Genomic DNA, 25,989 nt, shown 5'->3' on the forward strand with positions numbered 1-25,989 from the left:
GGTGCCCACAGAGCCCAGAAGAGGGCATCAGATTTCTAGAACTGGAGTTATAGACAGTTGTGAGCTGCCATGTGGGTGCTGGGAATTGAACCCAGGTCATTGGAAGAGCTGTCAGTGGTCTTAACTGTTGAATCAACTCCCCAGCCCTGGTATAGTTATTTGAATGTGGGGCTTCCTGAGTCAATGTCCTAAAATTTTCATAGTTGCTGTTTTATTTTTCATCTCCTGGGAGATTTCCTCAGCTGTATTTTCTCTCTTCTCACTCCTCCCCTGCCTCCTTTCTGTATTGGGTCAAACCCGGGGTCACTCTGTTAATGAGCTATATTTCCATCTTCAATCATGCTTTCAAATATTTTTTTTCTTTTCTGCTTTCCATTTCGAAAGTCTTAAGAGCTCTTTTGTCTGACTATCCCATTGTTTTGCTGCCTTTCCAATTAAAAGACTTTCCCAAATTCTTGGCTGACTGCTTTTTAAGACTGGGTGTTGGAAAGAGAGTGTATGCTTGTTCTTTTCAATATACTGTGATCAGGCTGGTACACTCAGGTACACTGAGAAGTCATTGATACTGCCCTTACGTTTCCTTTTCTTCCATATGTAAGATTCAAGGTTTGTATGTGCTCTTACTCAAGGATATTGGCCAGGCTAGGCTGTCTGTCACCTTTCTGGAGCCTAGTAGGAAAAGAAAGCTTATGGGTCCAACTCCAAGTACATATACTTAAACTGAATTGCTGTTTTTAGTAGGATAGCCACACCTTTGACTGTGCTTACTCTACAAGCCACCTTCCATTTATTTACTCTCAAATCTTAACTACCAGCTTTGGGGGAGAGCTGTTCCTTGGTTACACAGAGGAAGAGTGTAGAGGTCTCTGCTTCATAGGTAGTCTTGGGACTGCCCCACTTTGACCTCCATATTTAGAGTTACCTGATATCGTTTCAACTTGAGTCTTCTGGGTTTCCCATAATGCAGTTCAAGTCACTTTTCTGTACTTTGGGATTAATCTTTATTTTGTACTTGTTACCTTTTATCTGCAGTAGGTTTTCACTTTTCCAAAATTTCCTGAAGCTCAGAAAGGAATAGAGGCTATTGCTTATGCCCCACTCCCTTTAAAAAACTTATGTAGCCCTTATGTGGCTTCAAGCTTAGTGTGTAGCTAAGGATGGCTTTGAATTCCTGATCCTCCTGCATCTGCCCCCAAGGTGCTGTGATTATAGGCAAGTGTTATGAAACCTCTCTTCTTACTACTATTCCTTTATAACTATTTTTAGGAAGTTTTATCATGGTTTTGGTGTGTGTGTGTGTAAATCTGTTTACTCTTGTGGCAATTTTCTTTTAATCTGTTTAGACACATTAAGTTTATTGAGGCAGTATTTCATTTAGCCCAGGTTGACCTTGAATTTTCTATATGGCCAGTGTGATCCTGAACTGATCTCCTGCCTCTACCTCCTTGGTGGCTGGTATAAGGTCAGATACATATATAAAAGCACACATATGCACACCTAAGAGCGCTGATACTCTGCCTGAATCTATTTTTTCCAGGTGATGACATTCCATTCAGGAATATAGGAAACTCATGGGTCTTTATTTTCTTTAATTTCAGAACACAGGAAATTATAAAGAAATGGGAAAGATCTAAAAACTTGTTTTCATCATATGAATCCTATAATGTCATGGTTTAAAACTTCATATATAAACATTTGTAGGTGTTTCACCTTTTCACTTTTGATAGGTTTTGTAGAGATGGAGCTGTGTAGCTCAGTGGCAAAGCAAGCACAAGTTTGTTTGTACTCAAGTCCTTTCCCTGAGAATTGACATTTCTCACTTTATTCTGACTTTCTGCATGCTTGGCAAGTACTACACCATTATGCCACATGTCTAGCCCAGTTACTCTAATATTTGTTACTCTACCCACCTCCTTTTTTAAGACAGGGTCATATTTTTTGACTCAGGCTGACAAACCTGAAGCAGTTCCCCTGCTTCAGCCTCCTTTGGCTGAGATTACAGGCGAGTCACCACCACGTTTAGCTTGCTGGTTTTTTGTTTGAAAGAGCATCTGAGTATCTCTTGCCAGCTCTAGTGTGTGGTATTATAGGTGTGGGCCACTATATTCGTTTAAAAATTAGAAAGCTAATGAGCTAGGCAAATGGTCTTCCTGCAAACAGGTTAGGCTGAACTAGTTTTGGAGCCTGCGCAGGCAAAATTGGTGATCCTGACTGGACTGTAAACAAATACTATTTTCGACCTGCCCCCTTGTACCCGACATTGTGTGGTCACATTTAACACTATTTCGTTTTTTTGAGATTAACCCTGCATAACCCGGGCTGGCCTTGAACTCGCTAATTTCTTGCATACGCCTTCCAAATTCTACGTTTACAATATACATCACCACACCTGGCTTTCCTCCCTCCGTCCCCCCAGGATCAATTCTAACAGCAGTTGCTAGCTTCTAAGCTCGAATACTAAGGGTGCCACAGTCTAGCGTTTACAGAGCACTTTGTAGCGCTCAGTTTGAGCCTCACAAGCCCTTCCTAGCAGGAGCGCCGGGGGCACGAGCTGGTCGGTTTACGTAGTTAACGGTGCAGCCCTTGCAGGCTCAGAGCAGCAAGGAATCCAGTGCTTGCCCTGGCCCAACTGACGCTCGGTCTGGATGGAGGCTTCGGCGCCTCTCTGGAGCAACGTGAGGCGTCTAGCGGGGCACACACCCGATGCCGTCCCACTCTGGGACTCACAGATCAATTCTCACCAAGGAGGTCGTCAATACCAAATCCCGTCTGCGGGTCTCTCCCATCAGAACTCCAGCCTGGCTGGGCAGGGTCAGCGCTAGGAGGAGGAGCCCCTTCCGGGTCAGTCGGCTGAAGTTATTATCAGCCTGGGATAGGACAACACGCGCCGGCCCGCTTTACGGCAAAGGTGTGCGCGTTTGCGACAGCATGACGCAAGTAAGTTTTGGCGGGAAAAGCTCTGCATTTGGATTCCTGTGGCAGCTGGCAAAGGACTGCTTGGTGAGAGGGGCGTCCCGAACGGTGGGACAGGACTCCAGCGAAGGACTCAGAGGTCTTGATTAGTGCGGACGGACACGGTGAGGGAGTGGTCGTGACGACCAGGAGATGGGAGGGCCTCCCGGAGTGCGGGCTGGAGCTGGTGGCCCGCGGCTTTCCAGCGTAAAGGGACCAGAGCTGTTTGAGCCTTCGGGGTTCGCACGCTTCCGGCTCTAGGGGTCCCTGCCTTCCGCTTCTCTCAACAGCCTGGCCCCGCCCCCTTCCCTCTGGGCCCTGGGGACACGTGCCGTTGGGGTGGGAATTGGAAGTGAGCGGGTGGGAGGAGGGGCTGCTCCGGTAGTGATTACGGTAGTTACACCTGTCCTGCTACCCCCACAACCCCCCAACGCCGCTCTCTCTGCCCGCAACTCCTACCCCTCCCCGTCATTCACCGGGAAGCCTTTGTCTCCCAGCCTCCGATCCAAGCAAGTGTTCAGGTTTGCATAAATGCGGAGGACAAACGTGGCTGAACAGGGATCGTGATATACAGGACAGAATGCCTACATTTAAGATTGTGACTTGGGTAAATGTGGATGAGATGTAAGGGGAAACCACAGTCGTGCGGAATCATGGCAAGGGGCATGCATGGCTGAGTGGCATTACGAGCGATGAGAGTTGACACTCATCCTCCCTATTTTCTGGGATCCTGCATTTTACAGCCGCTGCGCTTGAAGTCATGGCAGTGCCTTTTGTGGAAGACTGGGACTTGGTGCAAACTCTGGGAGAAGGTGCCTATGGAGAGTAAGTCTGAGCCCTCATTTAAATTTTTATTACATTTCAGTGGTGCGTGCGTGCGTGCGTGCGTGTGTATGTATGTGTGCTGCCATGGTGAGCATATGGAGGTCAGAGGACAACTTGTAGGAGTTAGTTCTCATGAGGGTTCGGAGAATTGAACTCAGATCCTCAGGCTTGACAGCAAGTGGCTTTACCTGCTTAGCCATCTTTCTGCCCTTCCTAATTTAAATTTTACCTTGCCTGTGTGCTTGCTTTAGTTTTCCATCTGCTGTTTGAATACACATTTAAAAAAATCCTTTATTTCAAGTGGCAAAGGGAGTGGATATTTGCATTTGTAAATCAAGGCTCTTAGCAAGTAAAGTCACATATCCACACCCACTCCTCCTTTTTTGGTACTGGGGATTGAAGCTATGGTAAATCCTCTGCCACTAGGCCTTAAAAACAACAAACAAACCCAACATTTCTTCTTTTGTTTGTTTTTGTTCAGATCAAAATCTTGTTAAGTTGCCAGGTTGGCCTTGAACTTGTGGTACACTGTACCATCTCAGGTATTACAAGCCTGCATTAGTCGACCCAGCTTTTTAAAAACTTCTTTTCCCAAGGATTATAAGAGAATCAGGATTTTTTTTATTTTATTTTATTTCAAGCTGTGTGTCTTAGAATTTAAATGAGATAATGAAAAGTCTTAGCAGTCTGGTTGTGTTCTGTGTTCTTGAGTAAGATTTGTGTGCCTCTGTTTCCTCATCTGCAGACAGAATTAATAGTACCCACCCTGCATGCACCAGGCCATGACTTTCTTGGAGGCTTAACTGTAGTACTTCATGTCTCCTTTTGTTTCTTTTGAGAACATGGCAGAACCATCTCATCTTCCTTGATGAAGAAAAGAGTGAAGGAAAAATATTTTGGGAAGTGTTAAATATTTAAGATTTATATATTTTTATATGTGTGAGTGTTTGCCTACATGTTAGTATACTACATGTGTACAGTGCTGACAGAGGCCAGAAGAAGGTAGGATCCTCCACAACTGGAATTACAGATTATGAGCTACCATGGGGGTGCTAGGAACTGTACTCCAGCCTGGTGCCCTTTTTTTGCTCCCCCCCCCACCTCTGTTTTGTTTGCAGAGACTGTGAAGGGGCCCCAAAATAGCTTGACCGCACAGCAGCCATGACAGGATTAGGGCCCTAGACACAGCTTCTGTGACAGTCTTACTGGCAGGCAACACCCAGATCCAGGAAAAGACTTAAGCTGATACCACCCAGGGATGAGGAAGTACCTGGCAACGAAAACATTAGATAAGGTGGCCAGATGTCTCTGAGTCTAGCACACGCCTATTTTTTGTTTTACAGATACCCCTAGACAATTGTCAGCCAATCAGGGTCCTGGACCCTGGAAATGCCCTCACCCCCAACCTCTGCTATGATAACTCTGTCCCACCTGAGCTCAGGGCTCTCTGCTCTCACCGCTGTGTCAGACAGACAGAGGGACCAAGTTCTGGAGCTTGAAATAAAGGCTCTTTGCTTTTACATGCGGGATTTGGTCTCCATGGTGGTCTTTCAGGGGTCCCCGCAATCTGGGCATAACAGACAGTGTCTCATTATGTAGCTGGCTACCTCAGACTTCAAGAGCTCTGCCTGTCTCTCCTCAAAGATCAAAGACATGTGCCACCACACCCTGCTTGTTTGGGTTTTTTGTTTGTTTGCTTAGAGAGTTTCTTTGTAGCTCAGGCTGGCCTTGAACTTGGAATGCTGGAATTACATGCGTGCATTGCTAATATTTTGAAGTTTTAGAGGAGAAATAGAATTCTGATGTGAAAATGTTTTAATTTTCTTTCTCTCTTTTTTTAAGAGTTCAACTTGCTGTGAATAGAATAACTGAAGAAGCTGTTGCCGTGAAAATTGTAGACATGAAGCGGGCCATAGACTGTCCAGAAAATATTAAGAAAGAGATCTGCATCAATAAAATGTTAAATCATGAGAATGTAGTGAAATTCTATGGCCACCGGAGGGAAGGCAATATCCAGTATCTATTTCTGGAGTACTGTAGCGGAGGAGAGCTTTTTGATAGAATAGGTATGGAAAAGATTTATGATAATTCTTTTACTGTACAAGCTTATAAATTGCTACCTAGGGTCTTTCCATAGGCCCTTCAAGTGGTCTGTTACTAAGTCACATTCTCAGTTGCATTTTATCTCTCTCTCTATCTATCTATTTAAGATTTAATGTTATTCTATGTGCATTGTTGTCTCACCTGTCTGTTGTCTATGTGAGGGTGTTAGATCCCCTGGAACTGGAGTTACAGAAAGGTGTGAGCTGCCACACCAGTGCTGGGAGTTGAACCTGAGTCCTCTGGAAGAGCAGCCAGTGCTCTTTACTGCTGAGCCTCTCTCCAGCCCTCAGTTGTATTTTTTGAAGGGTGTATTTTCAAGACAGGGTTTTTCTGTAGTCCTGGCTGTCTTGGGATTCACTCTGTATACCAAGCTGGCCTTGAGCTCAGAGATCTGCATTCTTTTGCTTCCTGAGTGCAGGGATTAAAGGCGTGTGCTACCACCACCTAACTATTTTAGTGTTAGATAGCTGTTTGATCAGTTTTATATGTTAGTTATGCAACAGTAAAGCTGGAGTAAAAGATCAGGCACTCTTGACTTTGTAATGTGAAAATTTTATGATTTAAATTGTATTAGATTTTCTTGTTGGCAGTCATACTAGAATATTGAGGAAAAACAGGCACTGTTTAAAATTTATTTATTTATCTTAGGGTGCTTTATATTCTGTGTACTGTGTGCATGTCTGATATCCATGGAGGCATGCCTGGTTCTGTAAGAGGTCTGAAGAGGGCACTGGATCCCCTGGATCTGGAGTTACAGATGATTGTGAGCCATGTCGATGCTGAGAATCAAATCCTGGTCTTCTGGAAGAGTAGCCAGTACTCTAAACTGCTAAGCCATCTCTCCAGCCCTGAGTTTCGTGTTTAAAAGAAGTAGAGGGAAATGTGAAGGAAGCCAAGGCCACTGGAGTTAGTATCAGATTAAAATACTTTGATGCTTTTATTATTTTCCTATGATGTTAGTTTGTTTTTACTATTTAGCAGCTAGGCAGATGTGAGACATTTAGTAATATATTTGTTATTAGACTTGAGTCTTTTGTTAGTATAAGTTTCTGTTTGCTTTAGTACAAACATAAATTGAGATATGGAGTAAGAGCCTGTATGGTGAATGCCTGGTTATATTTTTTTCAGTAGACATTCAATACTTATTTCTTACAGAACCAGACATAGGCATGCCTGAACAAGATGCTCAGAGGTTCTTCCATCAACTCATGGCAGGAGTGGTAAGTACCATAGCCTCTTACACTGTGCTTAAAATTAGCACCAGTAGGTGAGTTGCTAAATTCTATTGTTTCTACCCCCCACTTAGGTTTATCTGCATGGAATTGGAATAACTCACAGGGATATTAAACCAGAAAACCTCCTCTTAGATGAAAGGGGTAAGATTCCATTTTGTTAATGTTGTTTTTTAGGCTGGTCATATAGACCTGATCAAGGATTTTATATTACTGAAATCCTGGGACCAAAAAAAAGGTCAAAAGTCTAAGAATTTATGGAAATTTGGCAGACTATCTGTATTTTGACTTTACAAGTCTTTAATGATATAGTTGTAGATGAAGGTAGACAAATACTTGGAATAATGAATGGTACCTCACTGGATGAGTAAATAGAATTATTTTTATTTATTTTAAAATTGATTCATTTATTTTTTTATAGTTTGTGTGTGTATGTGTATTTGTATGTGTGAGCGTATGTATGTATGTATGTATGTATGTATGCATGTATGTGTGTATGCTGTGGGAGTACCCAGGGAGGCCAGAAAAAGTAGGGGATCCCTTGGATCTACTCGGTCAGCTGCATGATGCGGTTGTTGGTAATAAAACTCCAGCCCTCTGGAGGAATGGTATGAACTTTTAACTGCTGAGCCATTACTCCAGCCCTACAAGAAAATTTAAAAGTTCTTTAAAGAATTAATGTGCCATGCTTTTATTGAAATATCCTACGCCTTAGTCTTAGAGGTCAAACTCATGTTGTCAGACTTGGTGGAAAGTGTGTTTACCTGCTGAGCTGTCTCACTGGTCCTGTTCTGTTTTTTAAATAACTTACTTGTTTATTTTCATTTTATGTGCATTGTTGTTTTACCTCCATGTTTGTCTGTGTTGGGGTGTCAGATCTGGGAGTTATAGATAGATGTGAGCTGCCATGTGGGTGCTGGGAATTGAACCTCAGCCATCTCTCAAGTCCCCACTTTTCTGTTTTTTATTGAGACAGTTATACTCCTGTATTCCCAACACTTGGGAGACGGAGGCAGATTGGAAATTCAAAGCCATCTTTAGCTACATACTGAGTTTGAGGTCAACTAGGGTTATGGGAGATACTTCCTCATGTCTACCCCTCAGAAAAGCTTGATGTATATCTTAGGCTGTTGAATTGCTTCTGTAGCTGGGATAGCCTGGGACTTGCCCTTCTGCTGCTGAGAATACAGGTGTGTGTACCCATGATGGCTCTACTTTTGTTCTATAGATGTCATAAAATTGAGAGAGAAGAATAGCAAAAGTGTTAGTTTTATAGAACCAGGATCAAAACATGACAAGTGTCGGCTGTATGAGGCAGGGATTTTGTTTTGCTCTGAGTGAGATGAGATCTCATTGCCTTTTTAGTGTGTGTTTCTCTGATGGCTGAGGATGTTGAACATTTTTTCCAATATTTGTTGGCCTTTTTTTTTTTTTTTTTTTTTTTAAAGTTTTTGTGTGTGTGGTTAGAGAACTATCTGTTAACCTCATCCACCCCTTTGTTGATTGGATGCTTTGTGTTTTGGCTTAAGTTTTGGAATTCTGTAGATGCTGCAGATATTGAGCTAAGGTGAAATATATAATTGGAAAAGATTTTCTATCATCCTGTTGGCTGTATCCTACCCTGCTGCTTGTTTGCTGTATGGAAGTGCTTTAATGTCTTGGGAAGCCTTTTCCTGTGCCTCTCTGAATCTTAGGGTTGCTTGTTTTTCTCTATCAGTTCATTCAGAGTTTAAGATCTCATCTTAAGGGTTTGATTTATTTTGAACACGGTTTTGTACAAAGTATGAGAGATGGATTTAATGTCATCCTTTCCTGTATGATTATCTAACTTTTCCAGCATCATTGTGTTCATGGTGCTGACCTTTTCCAGTTAGGTGGCTGTGGTTAGGGGCTGGAGAGGTGCATCAGAGGATAAGAGCACTGGCTGCTCTTCCAGAGAACCCTGGGTTCCAGTTCCCAGCACACAAGGTGGCAGCTCACACCTGTCTGTAACTCCAGTGCCAGAGGATTTGACCTCCACGGTGCACAGGCATAAGTGCAGGCAAAACACCCATACACATTAAAACAAAACAAAACAAAACAAAACGCCCCGTGATGCACACCTCGAATCCCAGCACTTGGGAGGCAGAGGCAGGTAGATCTTAGTGAGCTCTAGGCCAGCCTGGTCAACATAATGAGTTCCAGGACAGCCAGAAAAACAAAGCAAAACAAAAATGAAGGAGGAAATTTTTCTTGAAGGTGGCTGTAGCTGTATGAGTTTATTTCTGGCTCTTCTGTTCTGCTCCACTGTTTACATTGTTTTTCTGCCTTTGTCATGATGCACTTACTGTGGCTTTTTAGTTGATTGGGATCAGGTATCGTGATGCTGCCAGTATTGCTCTTCCTGCCTAGGGTGCCTTTGCTAGTCCTGAGAAGAATGCCATTGATGACTGAATCTATAAATCACTCCTAGCAATACAATTATTTTTACATTCTGTAGTGTTGGCTTTCAGTCTTCTAGTACCCTCTTCCATGTCTTTTTTCAGTGTCTTAAAGCCTTCATTGTAATGTTTTTTTAAACTTCTTTGGTTAGGTTTATTGCTAGCTTGTTTTTTTTTTGTTTTTTGTTTTTCCATGTTTAGAAAAGCTTTATGAATACTATTTTATTTCCTCAGAATGTTTGTTATGGGTATATAGGAAAGCTAATTTTTGCTTGTTGATTTTTTGTATCTTACTACCCTTTTGAAATACTTACCAGGTCTAAGTTTTCTGGTGGAGGCTTTAGGGTCTTTTAAGTGTAAGATAATACCATCTAGATTAAATAGGTTAATTTGACTTCTTCCTTTCTTACTTGTATCCTTTTTATTTCTCCCCCCTTTTCTGTATGTTTCACTATTTCTTTTACTTTTTAGAGACTATAATATAATTACATAATTCCCCCCTTCCCTTTTCTCCTTCCAGACCCTCCCTTATACCTCTCCTTGTTCTCTTTTAGATTCATGGCCCCTCTTTTTCATATGTATGTATGTATGTATGTATGTATGTATTATAACATACATATCTGTATATGTATATGTGTGTGTATTCCTAAATATATAAGTACTGCCTGCTCGGTCTTTATAGTCTTATGTGTATGCATGTTTTCAGTGCTGACCATTTGGTATTGAATAACTAATTGGTGTGCTCTTCCCTGGGGAAGACTATTTCTCCTAATCTCAGCTTCTTTGTGTAAGGTTGAGGCCTCCAGGGTTTTCCCCTCTCCACGTTGGCATGTTGCTTATTGGCTTTTTTTGTAGGTTCTCCAAGATTCATGTAACTTCTGACATTCCTAAGATCCAGTCTCACAGCAAACCCCCTGATCCTCTGGCTCTTATATCTTTCTGCTGCCCTCTTGTGCAATGACCCCTGAGCCTTAGATCCAATAAGATGTATCCATTGGGACAACTCTGCTTTTTGGTTTTCTGTAATGGCCTTATTCTGTTGTATAAGGAAATTTCCTTGATGAGGGATGAGGACATACTTACCTTTGGGTAGAAGAACGTATATTTAGGATGTAGCTAGGAATTATGCTGGCTTAGGAAAGTGGCAGTTGTAGGGTCTTCTCCAATACCCTTGGTTTCACAAGTCCTGTGTAGTTGACAAGGTTTCCAGTACTAGGCATGATTTCTGTCTTGTTGAGTGGGTCTTACATCCAGTCTGAGAGTCAAGGAGTTTATACCGTTACTGCACAGTATGGCATTGTTGTGCCACGCTGGTGGTTGTTGGAGTTCACAGGCATCAAAGCTGGGTAGGACTGTCGGTTGCTCCCCTCCTTTGGAAACTTGCATGGTGCCTTCTGGTACCAAGAAAGCTAGTCCACAGGGAGGAGGCTTGCAGGTCAGTTCCAGCTCAAGGGGCCTCTGGCCCTGTGTCTGGTGTATTTAGCAACAAGGCCTTACTTATCTTCTACCTTTGAGGAGCATCCAAGGTCAGTGGCAGTAGTCTGTGATGTTTTGGGAGTCTCTTGGATAACCCTGACTAACAAAACTTATTAGTCTGGATTCTCTAAGAAACAGAATGATAGGATAAATTAATGTATATTTGTATATTGGTGAGGGATTTATTAGAGTAGCTTACTGCCTGTGGTAAGCCCAACAATGGCTGTCTCCTGACAGAATAATATCCAATAGTTGTCTAACCCACAATACTTATGTCTTAGCAGTCCCAGTTTGGTGCTAGAGTTCCAGGGAGGTCCTAGTTTTCAGTTCATGTTGGAATCCTGAAGAAGTAGGTTTTAACACCAGCCAAAGAATGAGTTAGGAACGATGAACTTGCTAGTGAAAGTGAGGGCAAGCAGACAAAGCTTCCTTCTTTCATGTTCTGTTCTGTGGGCTGCCACTGGAGGTGGTGGCCAGGATTTAGAGTGTGAATAGGAGTATGTCCATTCTCTCTTTCTCTGTGTTTGTTGTTGTTGTATAGAAGTTATTGATTTGGCCAAATTAATTCTGTATCCTACCACACTGCTGAATTTGTTCATTATTTCTAGAGGTTTTCTGGTAGAATTTCTGAGATATCTACTATATCATATGTCATCTGCAAGTAGGGATATTTTGGCTTCCTATTGTATCCCTTTAATTTCCTTTTGCCTATTGTTCCACTTAGTGTTTCAGGCACAGTGTTTTAAAAGGAGTAGGGATAGTGGACATCCCTATCTCATTTCTGACACCAGTAGTATTGCTAAAAATGCTCATAGTATTAGTGGTTTGTAAAAATCTCAAAACAACCCAAATATGTACCAACTGTAAGACAGATAAATTATGAAATGGTTTGTTTGCTTGTTTATTTATTTATTTAAGGATTTATTTGAGGATTTATTTATTTTGTATACAGTGTTCTGCCTGCATGCCAGAAGAGGGCGCCAGTTCTCATTACAGATGGTTGGGAGCTACCATGTGGTTGTTGGGAATTGAACTCAAGACCTGTAAGAACAGCCAGTGCTCTTAACCGCTGAGCCATCTCTCCAACCCAAAATGTATAATTTATAGTGACAAGCAATGGCAGATGAATTTCAGGGATAAAAGGATGTAGATAAAAAACAAAAACAAAAAAGTAACAAACAAAAACACAACAAAATCCCAAACTCCTACATTATCTGTTTTTTTGAAGTCCAAAACCCAAATTATTGTTTAGGATTAGAAACATGTAACACAAGTAGAAAGAAAACTGAATGGTAGGCAGCTCTGAGAGGCAAGGGAGTGTGCAGTGCTGGTGGGGACCAGAAGAAGGGACGGAATCCTCTTAGAACTGGAGTCACAGACACTTGTTAGCTGCCATGTGGATGCTGGGATTTGAATTAGGGTTCTTTAACCACTGAACCATCTCTCCAGCCCTGCTCTTTTCTTTATTTTTATTTCTTTATTTTGAGTATTTGAGACAGGAGTTCTCTGTGTAGTAACCCTGGCTGTCCTGGAGCTTGCTCAGTAGACCAGGCTGAACGAACAGATCTGCCTCTGTCTCCCAAGTGTTTGGATGCAGCACCACCCAGCTATTTTTTTTTAAATATAGTTTTATTAATTTAAGAATTTCACATAAATGTTAAGCCGAATGTCTGGTAAGCGCATCTTGATTACACTGTTATTCTTGTGTGTTTATTTCGTTTCCATTTGGTATTTGTTAGTAAGCTAAAGAAACAAAATCTCACCAGTATCTAAAATCTCCCTTCCATTCCTTCCTTCCCAGACACATATATCTCTAAATTACACCTCTAAATGTTAAATTCATATCTGTAGCTTTCTAACTTAACAATATTATGTTACACACAGGATGAAGCAACCAAACCCCAAAGACACTATGGTAAACCATTAGTACTCAGAGTGGTTGCTACTTAGAAGTAGTTTGAAGTTGTGATTTCAGTGGTTGGTCTAGATTTTATCATATATAGTTAAGATGTAATTGCAACCTGTATCTCTCAAAGTTAAATATAGGTAACAAATACACTGGCTTATATGATATGTGGTATGAACATTTGTTTCTAACTTAAAATAGAACAATAATTACCTAAAACAAAAAATACATATTTATATTTATAATACTTAAAACGAGATTTGTTTATGCTACTAGCCTTTTTCCTATATAATATCTGATTTCGTATGAATGTATATACCTTGTTTTGTTAACCGCTTCCATAATTGAAGTAAGAATTGTTAAAGAGTGAATAATTTCACAGATTGACACCTTGGCCACACTGCTTTCAAAAGATTGTACCTATGATGATCTCTCGTAATAGGGTTTCCCTAACTCCTTAGTTAGACCCTTTGCTATGGCATCCTATAATGTCTGTATTTTCTTATCCCATATAACCATGGTTTATTGTCAGCCTATCTCACTGATTTTGTCTACTGCCTGCATTGGCTAATGCAGTGCCTATTATTTGCATGCAGTAGACATTAATCTGGTATGTTAAAACGGGAAGTTCTTTATGCAGTTTGTATGTGATGAAGAAGGGAGAGCAGAGTGGAAGTTTGTTCTTCTGGCTTGTTTTGGCATGGAATTTCTGCTGCTTTTCTCAGATTTGCTTCTGTGACAAGTTCTTGTGGCTTCTGAGTTTTCAGTTTAGTTTGATACATCCTTATATGTTTCCTTCTTGCCAACTGACATCGTTTGCCATGGAGAAAGCTTTGCTGATGTCTTCTTACCCTCCACAGTTCTCAGTGAAGGGTTTTGCTCTACTGTCTTCCCAGGTTTGTTTTCCAGGAGGGCGTCTACAGCATCTTTATTTGACCTGGTACAAGCTGGTTTTTGTGTTGATGATGTATCACTTTAGTTAATAAGAACTTGAGGTCTTTGCTAAGTTTAGTTTGGTATAAATGATTGGTGCCTTTTAATTTTTCTTCATTACACATACATAGATTTCTTTTGCTGATTTTTAGGTAGAGAAATTCTACAAGTTTTAAGGAAAACTAGTGTTATTTAGTAATTTCTATATGTATTTACAAATCCTTTTAATTTGGTGCTGGTCTTTTTTTCTTTTGGCTTAGATAACCTCAAAATCTCTGACTTTGGCTTGGCGACAGTGTTTCGGCATAATAATCGTGAACGCTTACTAAACAAGATGTGTGGTACTTTACCTTATGTTGCTCCAGAGCTTCTAAAGAGAAAAGAATTTCATGCAGAACCAGTTGATGTTTGGTCCTGTGGAATAGTACTTACTGCAATGTTGGCTGGAGGTAAGGCTGTTTAATTATGAGAAAACTTATTTTCTCTGAAAATGAAATAATATAAGGGAATCTAATTCTGTTATAGGAAGGTTGTGAGCCATCTCTCCAGTTCTGTAGTAGTTTTGTTAGTGTTTAACTAATTGCTTTGGGCTGCAGTAACAAAGTACCATACAGTGAGTGCACCTTAAACAGCAGATTTATCCATTTTGTACAAATTATGAAGGCCTCGAGTCTGGGTGATGAAGGTACAAGCATGGCCATATTCTGAGGGCCCTCTTCTCCCTTGTAGTTGACCATCTTACTGAGAGGTGAGGCAGACTCTTCAGGGTCTTCATAAGGACCCAGATCCCACTTTTGAGGGCTTCCCTAACCATGACCCAGTCACTCATCTCCAGAATCATCACAATGGGAACGTGGGAGTGAGTGATCTGGCTGCAGCATCTTCACCTTCGTTGATCGCTGGAATGGATTTGGTTGCTCTGGCTGGTGAGGCTGGTGTTGCCTTCCCCTCCTGAAGCTGTGGGCTGGCTTGATGAGGACCACTGTCCCTGAATAGTGGAGGGTCAGCTTTCAGTCAAGTGTGTACAAGTAGCTACAGTCCCCTGCTAGAACCTCCAATCAAGTTCTCACTTTCATTATCTTAGGGATTAGGATTTCAGTATAAAATTTAGAGGGGAAGCAAACATTTAACGCATTATAATTAACGTCTTACTATAGGCCGGGCAGTGGTGGCTCATGCCTTTAATCCTAGCACTTTGGAGGCAGAGGCAGGCTGATCTTATTGAGTTTGAGGCCAGTCTGGTCTACAAAGCGAGTTCCAGGACAGCCAGGACTGTTGCACAGAGAAACCCTGCCTCAAAAAAACAAAATAAATAAATAAATAAATAAATAAATAAATAAATAAATAAAATGAACATCTTATTTCTCACTACCTTGAAAGTTGTAACCCAGAGAGAGATTCATTTACATGAATTATATTTATTAAATGAAAATCTCAACACTTCTTGCTGGAGATTGAACCCAGGGCTTAACACCTACCAGGCAAGCACTCTGTTACGAAGCCATATCCCCAGCCTTCATGTGAAAGAGTAGATTTCAATGAAACTTAGTATGAAAACCATATTGAATTACTAGGGAGGAAACTTGCATTCTTTTTATGTATTGTTTATTTATTCTATTGTGTGATTATCTTTTCTTGAAATTTTTATTACATAGTTTTGTGAACACTGAGAAAACGGAAACTTGTTTCATTTTTAGAGCTGCCGTGGGACCAGCCCAGTGACAGCTGTCAAGAATATTCTGATTGGAAAGAAAAAAAAACCTATCTCAACCCTTGGAAAAAAATTGATTCTGCTCCTCTGGGTAACTGGTTGTTAGATTGAAAGTATTGGTTTTGTGGGTAATAAAGTCTCATGCTAGCTGATTTTTCCTCCCTCTCTCCCTTTCTTTCTTCTCCCTCCCTTCCTCTCCCTCTTCCTCCCTTTCTTCTTTCTCTTCCTTTTTTTTAAAAATAATGTAAGTGACCTGTAGTACTTTTAGCTAACTTAGAAAATATACGTAAAAATTAAACAATGGTTGGATGTAGTGGCACTTGTCTTTAATCCCAGCACCCAGGAAGCAGAGGCAGGTGGATCTCTGAGCCTGCCTGGCCTACGTAGGGAGTTCCAGGCCAGCCAGGACTACATAGTGAGACCTCACTCATCTCAAGAAAGAGAGCGGGAAGGAGGAAGGAAACAGCTATAATTGTGGCATTTGGAAATAGCCTTTTAAAGGTATTCTGATATATGTGCCTATGCTTTCATGTAAAAAAATATATCAAATGTATACTACATATATATTATATATATTAGTTATAAGTATATACTTTTGCAAAAATTAAACCCTAGTATTTTATATTTCATAACCTATTTCAGTTTTGATACTCAGCATTTTCCCATATCTATAATTACTGGTCTGGATCATACTTTTAAAGACTAATGGTATTCATTATATGGATATGTCTTACTCATCAAGTTTAAGATTTAGGTTTTTTTTTCCTTTAATTTTACTTGTAGCGAAGAGGTATGATAACATCTCTGTTACTTGATGCTTGTGTATATTCTTTAATTATTTGCTTAAAAATTTTTCCTTCTTTAAAAAAAAAAGGAGAAAAAAGAAATTTTCCCTTCTCCCACAAGCAAAATTGCAGAGTTAAGAGAGTATGTATCTTATGGGCTTATTTTACAAATTTATTTTTTTTAAAGTTTGTACCATTTCATCATTTTTTACGTTACTTTTTCACATTGTATTTTGAAACACTGGGTTTCACTATGTATCCGTGACTGGCCTGGAACTCACTATGTAGACCAGGCTGACTTTCATATTCAGAGAGATTAGTCTACCTCTGCCTACTGAATATTGGGATTAAATGTGTATGCTACCATGCCTGGCAAAATAATTTTTTTTAACCAATAAGTCTGTAACTGATACTGCTTCTTAAATTTTATTTTAAATTTAATATTAACAGTGAGTTGCCTACCCCCTTATGTAACTTACTAGCTTTTTCAGATTTGCTTAGTTTTGGCAATGAAATTTATAGTTTTTCTTAATCCTTTGGGGGCTTTTCCAAAAATGTATTCATATTATTTATTGTGTTTGTTACAGTATTTCCTAGAATTTGTCATTTATTTTAACTGTGATGGTTATTTTAATATGCAGATGTTTAAAATTTTTTATGATCTAAAATGTTGTCATATGTGGTTTTTGACTTGTATTGCCATATTTAGAAAGATCGTTTCTACCCTGATATTTTTTTAAAGTTTTTTTTGTGTTCTCATTTAGTGTTTCTGTGGTTTAATTTTTACATTTTATTGTTGTTGGCTTTGATTTTGCAACAGTTTCATTTAGCCTAAGCAGATCCCTGTGTAATAGAGGATGACCTTATCCTCCAGTCTATAACTCCAGATACTGGTGTTCAGATGCTGACGTGCTTGGCTTGTTTGTTTTTGGAGTCAAGGTCTATGTTAGTCCAGGCTGATCTGAAACTCAGGCAGAACCTGACTGGCAGTCCTTTCAGCCTGCTGAGTGCTGGGACTACAAGCTTGAGTCACTTTTCAGTTCTAGTTTACATTTTTGATGTTGAGAAATGTATGAGTTCTTTTTAAAAATTAATATATATGTACCAGGCTGGCCTCATTCTTAAACATCCTGCCTGTGCCTCTCAAGTGTGCCATGTGCCTGGCTTTTGTGTCTTTTAAGTTTTATCTAATCTGGTTAACTCTTTTTACAAATACTGTCTTGTTTTGTTTTCAGCTTTGCTTCATAAAATTCTAGTTGAGAATCCATCAGCAAGGATTACCATCCCAGACATTAAAAAAGATAGATGGTACAACAAACCATTTAACAGAGGTAAAAAACAATGTACACTCATTTTCTTCTGTGAAACATGCTTAACAAAATACCACAAACCCATGTCATAACTCTGGTTTGCCCAAATGAAGATTTTAGTATTTAATAGGAAAAACAATTTCGAAATTAATATTGTTTATTAACAATGAAAAAGAGAGCTATAACTCAATGTTTTGACGAGGTCTTATGAAACAAGGAAGACTTTTCCTCATGAAGACATGACAGGAAATGTAAAATTTGAAGATTAAAAGGAGCTAGCAGGCGAGGCATGTTTGATTCTGTGCAGAAGCAGCAGCATTTGGACAAATAGATTTTGTACATTGAGTGTATTTGAAGAACTTGAAGGTCAGCTCACTATGACATGGACCTTGTGTTTCATGTGCATCACTAACCAGTGGTCAACATGGTAATCGGTGTGTCATAGGTATGCAGTAAATGTTGGCTGAGTGAGTGGATAGAGAATTGGGAGAGTGAGAGGTTTGAGCTGATTCAGGAAAGGCAGATAGCCCAATTATAGGAGGGCTTTATGAGCTGGGCTAAGGATTTATCCTGGAGTTTACTGCCATTAGGACAAGTTTTGAGGGGCTTCAAAAGCAAAAAAATGACAAAATGATGTGTTTGGTTTTAAAAGATCTTTCTGAATACTCCAAGGAATAGGAAGAGATTAAGTAATGTGGGCTTCTACAGTAGTGATTTAGATGTGAGAAGATGCTGGCTATTCTTCCAGAGGACCTGGGTTTGATTCCACAAGCAAGCATCTATAACTCAAACCCCAGGAGGTCTGATACTCTTGCTTCTGAGGGCATGCATTTGTGTGGTGCACAGACATGCAGATAAAACACATATTCATGTAAAGGAAAATGGTTTTAAAAGATTTAGGAGCCAGTATTTTTTGTCAATTTTGTTCACTATTGAATACCTAGTACTAGGGTAATGCCTGGTATTACATAACCCTAATAAAGCATTTTAGTGAGTGGATTAATTATAAAATAATAAAATAAAAATAAAAAATAGAAATATAAAAAAGATACTGGTTTAACACTAAGCATTATTAAATGGCTTTAGGGACAGATCTAATAGATGTGTGTTCAACCTTTTGATATTATGGTCCATTGTTTATAGTCAGGAACTGCACAAGAGTTCAAATGTTTTAAGTAACTTTATGTTTTTGTATTGCACTATATCTGTACCTATCCTTGGCTGAAAGTGGCTGTGGGCGGGACTCACCTGCTGGGAGAAGAGGCTGAAACTTAAGGAAAGGGAAATGAGTAACAGAACATCAAGATCAGGGTTCCTGAGGAAGATTCTGTGTGTGTGTGTGTGTGTGTGTGTGTGTGTGTGTGTGTGTGTGTGTGTGTGTGAATGAATGAGTGTGTGTGTCTGTTGAGGAAGGGGTAATGGGTCCATAGCACAAGTATCAGGCTTGACATTTGAGGGGAGGATGCAAGGAGGAAGAGAGACATAAACAAGTATATTTGCAAATTTGATGGTGACATGCAGAGTTAGTTCAGGTCTGTTGGTATTTTTTCTTAAAGTAGGATAGTATATCATGCTAAGTAATGATGGAATGGAGGCTGGTATTGATAATTTCAGAAGAGAATAGAAGTTTTGAAATAATCCCTTTTGAGGAAGTATGAGGTGATAGGTGGCATGGACTGTTGCAGTCTAGCTGAGGAATGAAAGTTTAAAATGGCTTCATTTTGTGTATCCTGACTATTCTTGGTAAAGCTTCTGTAAGGGTATTGGGTAGAACATATTCAGTGCTCACTGTCATAATGAGTTATTTAAACATTTTAAAAGTTCGGGTTATTTAGCTAGTCTTTTGTTGACCACCATGTTACCCATAAAAGGTGTCGTTAAAATTGTGGTCTTAGTGAAGCAGTAATGTAACATTTCTTATAAAATTGTTTAAAAAAACAACTTTATATTATTTTATATTTAATAAATGGATTTAGATGTGGCTCTGCTTATTCAAATTGCCAGTTAGATTAGTTAATACTTTTATAGAAGATTTGTATTTGTTTCTTTTTAGGTGCAAAGAGGCCCCGAGCCACTTCAGGTGGTCTGTCAGAGTCTTCTAGTGGATTCTCTAAGCACATTCATTCCAATTTGGACTTTTCTCCAGTAAATAGTGCTTCCAGGTAAGAATTAGAATAATTCTCTCTCTCTCTCTCTCTCTCTCTCTCTCTCTCTCTCTCTCTCTCTCTCTTCCTTTTCTCTCTTTTAGAGGAAAGGTCTTACTATGTAACCTTGACTGAACTGGAACTTGGTAGCCCAAACTGGTCTTGAACTTGTACTAATCCTCCTGCGTCTGCTTCCTGAGTCTGGGATTTCAGAGGTGCACCACCATGCATTGGCAGATTAAGTTGTTTTTTTAAAATGTAGTTGTTCCCCATAAAGAATAAAATGTATATATTTTACTCAATAATGCAAATAATTTCACCAAAATGAGAATGATTGTGTGATATAAGAAGGGCCTGGTGGGTTTTATTTAAAGATATTTTTAGTCTAACACTGTAGCACACATACTTCTAGTCACAGATAACTGCTAATTGGGAGGTTGAAGCAGGAGGATGGATAGTTCCAGGCCAATTTAGGCAGCAAGATGCAATTTTATCTCAAAAAAAAAAAAAAGAAAAAGAAAGAAGAAAGAAAAAAATAAACACAAAATAAATAGTTAAAAAGAATGAAACATCTTAAAAACCAAGAATTAAAGACACTTTTTTCTTCTGTCTTAATGTCTCAGTGAAGAAAATGTGAAGTTCTCTAGTTCCCAGCCAGAGCCACGGACAGGGCTTTCCTTGTGGGACACTGGTTCCTCCTATGTTGACAAACTGGTACAAGGCATCAGCTTTTCACAGCCTACGTGTCCTGATCACATGCTTGTAAACAGTCAGTTACTTGGGACTCCTGGGTCCTCACAGGTAAGGAATTGGATTTTTCAGATAAATCACCGTTGCCTTTTATTTTTGTTGTCTTAAATCTTAGGGTATATGTGATTACGACTTGTAGTTGATACACATTGTTTGGATAAGGAAGAAATAATTAGAGGAGGCCTTTATGGGTGAGAATCCTAAGTCAAGGAATAGAATTTCAGACTGTTGCTGTAAACTGGTCACCCTGGATTTATCCAGCTTCCTTCTTTGTTGTGCAGAACCCCTGGCAGCGCTTGGTCAAAAGAATGACACGCTTCTTCACCAAATTGGATGCAGACAAATCTTACCAGTGCCTGAAAGAGACCTTCGAGAAGTTGGGTTATCAGTGGAAGAAGAGTTGTATGAACCAGGTATGTTTTATTAAGTTTTCAGTTATTTTTTTTAACCATAGAAAATTAAAAGGTATCAGTAGTCAGTGAGTGCTTTGAAAATAAAAGTAATTAATTTGAAAAAGAAACAATTGAAGGTTTGAAGACTTTTTTTTTTTGTCCCAAACCTCTAATGTTAGCATTTTTATATTAGACTGGAGTTGACAATGTTCTTACTTAAGTGTTTGGGTTGTGTGCCGGCTCTTGGCTGTGACTTGTCTTTACACCAGTCCTCTTGTGGGAATATTTAAAAAAACCTAAAGTGAACAGGGATGGGGGACTGAAGTGGGAGTTATAAGACCTCTCCAAACCTTCACTATCGTCTCACTGGTATTGCAGCTTTTCAGCCATAGATTCAGCTTCTCGTTTTCTTTCTTGTAGTAATCTTGTTTCCTTTCTTATATATGAGATTGATTGATTGATTGACTACAGTATTGGGGATTGAACTCAGGCCTTGTCCATGTTGGGTAGGTGCTGTGCCGCCAAGCTACACCCCCAGTCTTCATAACATTCCTATTCCTTTTGATCATTTCTTTCAGTTCTGCTTTGCTAAAATGTCTTCCTTTGTTACTAAAAGTTCACTTAGAGTGCTACTTACAGCTTGGTTTAGATTGGATGCAGACTTGCCCAATGGAGAGAGAGCAGTGTTTTTTTTTGTTTTTGTTTTTTTTTTTTTTTCAGATTTGTTTTTACACTTTCGTATACATGAGTGTGTCTGTGTGCATGTATATGTCAGTGTCTGTGTGTGGAGGCATCAGATCCTTTGGAGGTAGAATTATAGGTGATTGGGAGCCTCCTGACATGGGTGCTGGGAATGGAACTCAGGTCCTCTGGAAGAGTGGGTGTCAAGTGCTCTTAACCTGAGCTGTCTCTAGCCCTGTAATTTAAAGTGTTCTTTATGCCACTCCTGTTGTGCGAGGATTGTAGTATACATTTTTATCCCCAAAGTATTACTGACCTGTTGAGACAGAGGTTTTTTTAAGAGTATTTTCTATTCATGTGTGTTTGTGGCTTGACCTTACTTTTATCGCTTTAGGTCACTGTATCAACAACTGATAGAAGAAACAATAAGTTGATTTTCAAAATAAATTTTGTAGAAATGGATGAGAAGATACTGGTTGACTTCCGGCTTTCTAAGGTATTTTTAAAAGTATTTTATTTATAGTTTTTTTTCTATGGAAATATTTCTGTGAATTTTAAATGGTTTTATGTGTTATATACTGCAGTCTACCCCTCTGCACTATTGCTTGGAGTTTTTTAGGTTGAGCACAGTTCCAATGTGCATGATGAGTCCTTATGCTGTCTTACACTATTTCCCAACTAGGACCTAAATTTTCTCTTTGCCTAGAGTAAATATCTTATGCATATATTTTTGTTCAGGTTATATATATTACTTGCCTATTACTAATTTTGGCCTTCATATTGACTGTCACAGTATTTCATGCTTTTTGTTTTGGGGTAGCAGTTACTTAGTAATGGCTCCAAAGTATAAGGGTAGTAATGCTGGCAATTTTATTCTAGAATATTGTTAACAATTGCTCTGTTTTACTACTAATTGTGTTACTTTTACTATGCCATATTTATAGATTAAACTATATCATAGCCGTGTATACATAGGAATGCATATGGTATATAGGCCATGTAAAGTTCCATCTTATGTGGTTTCAGACCCTCACAGAATGTTTGGAGCATAGCCACATGAATTTGTAAATACACTGTAACTTGTTTATTTTCATTTAGTGTTACAAACTTTGAATTTTGTCATCTATTTTTCGGAAAATTTTTTGGTTGTTTTTCTCTTTTCTTTCCTGACACCTTCTCAGTATAAAAATCTTGAGGAACTGGGGATGCACTGGAGTTTGTAGAGTGCTTGCTTAGTATGCACAAAGCTCTGGATTGGATCCCCAGCACCAGATAAAACCAGGTGTGGCAGTGATGCCTGTATTCTCCGCAGTCAGCAGGGAGGAGGATTAGGAATTCGGTGCCATCTGAGGCTTCATAGCTAGTTTGAGGCCAGCCCTACGTGGGACCTTGTTCACCCTAAAAAATGTTTTTTCTTTTTTTGTAACATACAGAGAAGTAGAGAGTAAAAGAATAAAATAATTTCTTTTTTTTTTTTTTTTGGTTTTTCGAGACAGGGTTTCTCTGTGTAGCTTTGCGCCTTTCCTGGAACTCACTTGGTAGCCCAGGCTGGCCTCGAACTCACAGAGATCCGCCTGCCTCTGCCTCCTGAGTGCTGGGATTAAAGGCGTGCGCCACCACCGCCCGGCTTAAAAATAATTTTAAAGTATACTTCCCAATAGTTATCATTTGTAGTACTTTGGAATACTCAAATTATTTTGATTCATATATAACATTTGTCTGTTTAATACAAATTACGACATTAAAAAGCTTTCACATTATAATGTAATTATCTTCATTTTGTGATTAATATTATGATTTTACTCAACTATTATTTTTAGTTTTAAAGCCTACTCTGTATAAAACCAAACCAGTATATATCTGTTTCCTGAGAGTTTATATGTGGCTCTAGAGATGGTTGAAGAGTAATTCACGTTCTTTATATTGGAGATTAGTTGCAGTATTCTTTTCTAGATTCTTGGCATATAATTAAATTATGAAAGCTTCTCTATTGAAGCTATTGTCATAATAGAGTTTAGCGGACTTTTTTTGTGATAAAACTGTGCCGACTTCAGTGTGGCTTGTTTTTAGTTCACGAATTCTTGTTGCTTATGGAAAACAATTGGTGTAGGTCCAAAGGTACTAACTAACCCTTGAAACAAAACAAAACAAAAAAATGCCATTATTCTGCTTTCTCAGCTCAATGTGGTGAGAAAGTGAAGAGAACATGATCAGGTGAGAATTATTTATGTAGCCATTTCCACCAGAATATTTGGTCTTCACAAGTGGACTGGACTCAGGTTGCATTTAATAAATTATTAATGAAGAACCCATAAGATGTTAAAATAGCCTGCTCAAATAAGTCAAAATGCTAAAGATTTATGTGTAATGAAAAACTAACTGGAGCTCTACATACCTGCAATCCATTTTCTCAGAAAAACAGAGGAGGGGAAAAAAAAGACCCGAGGGATGCCCTAACTGGACATATCTAAGGATGTTTGTTTCTGCTGACCAGGAATGATAATATAATCTTTTGACACAATCTTTTTTTTATATTTTTAAAATATTATTCATAAAATAGGGCGATGGATTAGAGTTCAAGAGACACTTCCTGAAGATTAAAGGGAAGCTGAGTGATGTTGTGAGCAGCCAGAAGGTTTGGTTTCCTGTTACATGATGAAGCTGTCAACTCTGGCGATTCCTGGTGATTATAGTGCTGCTATGTTGACATTATTCTTCCTAGAGAAGATTATCCTGTTCTGCAAACTGCAAACAATAGTTTTTGAAGAGTTCTCTTCCTATTATCCAAAAACCTTCCAATTCTGAGTATGTTTTACATACAAATAATACTGTATCTTAATTGTATGTAATACTTTGGGGAAAGGATGGATCAAATTCATTAGGTATTTCTCCAGCTGTGTTTAAATGGTCTGAATTTGAAATCTATCTGGTAGAAACCAACTTTTGGGATGCATGAGTTTGCAAGCTTTTATACCAATATAGTATGACTTCTGTAAAAAAACAAGAAAATGAGAGCATTTTGCTTCGTTCTAAGAAAACATGTTTCTTTTGTGCTATTTAATTGTTAAGGATGAATAAACAGAGACCATGTACAGTTGATTGATCCATGAAGCGAGCCCGCTACAAAGAGTGCATCCCAGGATATGTGCTGTATTTTCACTTTGGGTGTGTGCGCTGCACAAGGGCTTGACCAGTTCTAGAAAACTGTTGTTGAGTTATAATGATTAAAATTACAAGCTTTTTCCCCCTGGTGTAGCTAGTCAAGTATAAAGTACTGGTTGGTCTTTGAAGAAGTTGAACATAAGCTCTAGTGCTTATCTTACTTTAAATTAAACACTTGAATAACTTTTTTTACATTCACAGTCATATTTTAACTCTAGAAATAAATTCTATTTTTAAAATCAATTTCTAACTTAGTGAACTTATTGACCATCAAGTTTCTAGATGACACTGACTAAAAGGGGCGGGGTGGTGGTGTGTGTGTGTGTGTGTGTGTGTGTGTGTGTGTGTGTGTAAGGAAACACAAGAATAGGCCTGATTCTTGTTCCTTGCCTTTTAGACTCACTAAAACCTCATTTTGTTCCTAAAATTTATATTACAATATGAATTATATGATTGGGGTTTTGTATTCCTTTTTGTAGATAAATGACAATGTTAATTAGTCTGAAGCTAAGAACACTTAGCATCTTATGGCTGAAGTTTATTACATGTTGCTGTATGCTGCCATACTTCCTACCTCTCCTGTACTCAGAAGTAAACCTGAGCCTAGTTTAGTCGGTCTCCTGGTTTTCACATCGTAGTACCACTGGTTAAAATCAGTCATTTTTAAAAGAATGTTACTTATTCCTTGGTAGTTTATTTTCTAGAAAAGCTGTCAGAATGATCCTTCTAAAGTGTAAATCAGATTCCTGCCCCACTCCCAATAGTTACAACTTTCATCACAGTTGAAATTCCAAGTTTGGTCTGAGCTGTGCAGTTCTGTGGGACTGTCTTTTCATCTGATGGGATGTAGTACTGTCTGTCTCCAGAGCCTGTTTCTATCAGGTCATGACTCACTGATTTCCTGCCAGCCCTTCACACCTACCATTTTGCCTTTTGTCTCCATGAATTTGAATATTCCTGTACTCCACATAAATAGAATTGTGTGTTTGTTTCTTTGTGTTTGGCTTATTTCATACTTCGTTCCTTTTGTGACTAATATTCCACAATCGCACGTGTGTGCGTGGGCACACGTGCACTTACTTTTTTATATGATCATGTATGTTTGGATTGATGCCACCTTTCGTGCACTCTAAATGATCCTCGTGTGAACACAGATATATAAATATCTGCTCAAGTCTCTGTTTTTAATTCTTTTGTGTCCACCCAG

General features: G+C 39.1%; 1 protein-coding gene across 2 annotated transcripts; it reads left to right on the plus strand.

The window, feature by feature from the left end:
* On the plus strand, positions 1–25,025 carry Chek1 (checkpoint kinase 1). Of its 2 annotated transcripts, none has more exons than XM_028858417.2 (13): positions 1–3,077; positions 3,696–3,777; positions 5,620–5,843; positions 7,036–7,100; positions 7,187–7,256; positions 14,108–14,296; positions 15,545–15,649; positions 17,579–17,674; positions 19,707–19,815; positions 20,421–20,598; positions 20,829–20,960; positions 22,015–22,116; positions 24,181–25,025. In XM_028858417.2, exons 2-13 carry the CDS (start codon positions 3,713–3,715, stop codon positions 24,274–24,276), a joined length of 1,431 nt encoding a protein of 476 aa, XP_028714250.1. In that variant the 5' UTR covers positions 1–3,077; positions 3,696–3,712; the 3' UTR covers positions 24,277–25,025. The 2 variants fall into 2 exon arrangements, with proteins under 2 accessions (XP_028714250.1, XP_037063519.1); XM_037207624.1 differs by lacking the exon at positions 1–3,077 and adding an exon at positions 3,120–3,559.
* Positions 25,026–25,989: the final 964 nt, after the last annotated feature.

Source organism: Peromyscus leucopus, chromosome 7, assembly GCF_004664715.2.
Source record: "Peromyscus leucopus breed LL Stock chromosome 7, UCI_PerLeu_2.1, whole genome shotgun sequence".
Taxonomy (NCBI): Eukaryota; Metazoa; Chordata; class Mammalia; order Rodentia; family Cricetidae; genus Peromyscus; species Peromyscus leucopus.

What these genes read in the sequence shown, in the direction of transcription:
- Chek1 (XM_028858417.2), top strand. Translation starts at nt 3,713, where the DNA reads ATGGCAGTGCCTTTTGTGGAAGACTGGGACTTGGTGCAAACTCTGGGA. An exon ending in ATCAACTCATGGCAGGAGTG is followed by an intron (nt 7,101 to 7,186) that starts GTAAGTACCATA and finishes CCCCCCACTTAG; the next exon opens with GTTTATCTGCATGGAATTGG. An exon ending in AATTGATTCTGCTCCTCTGG is followed by an intron (nt 15,650 to 17,578) that starts GTAACTGGTTGT and finishes TTTTGTTTTCAG; the next exon opens with CTTTGCTTCATAAAATTCTA.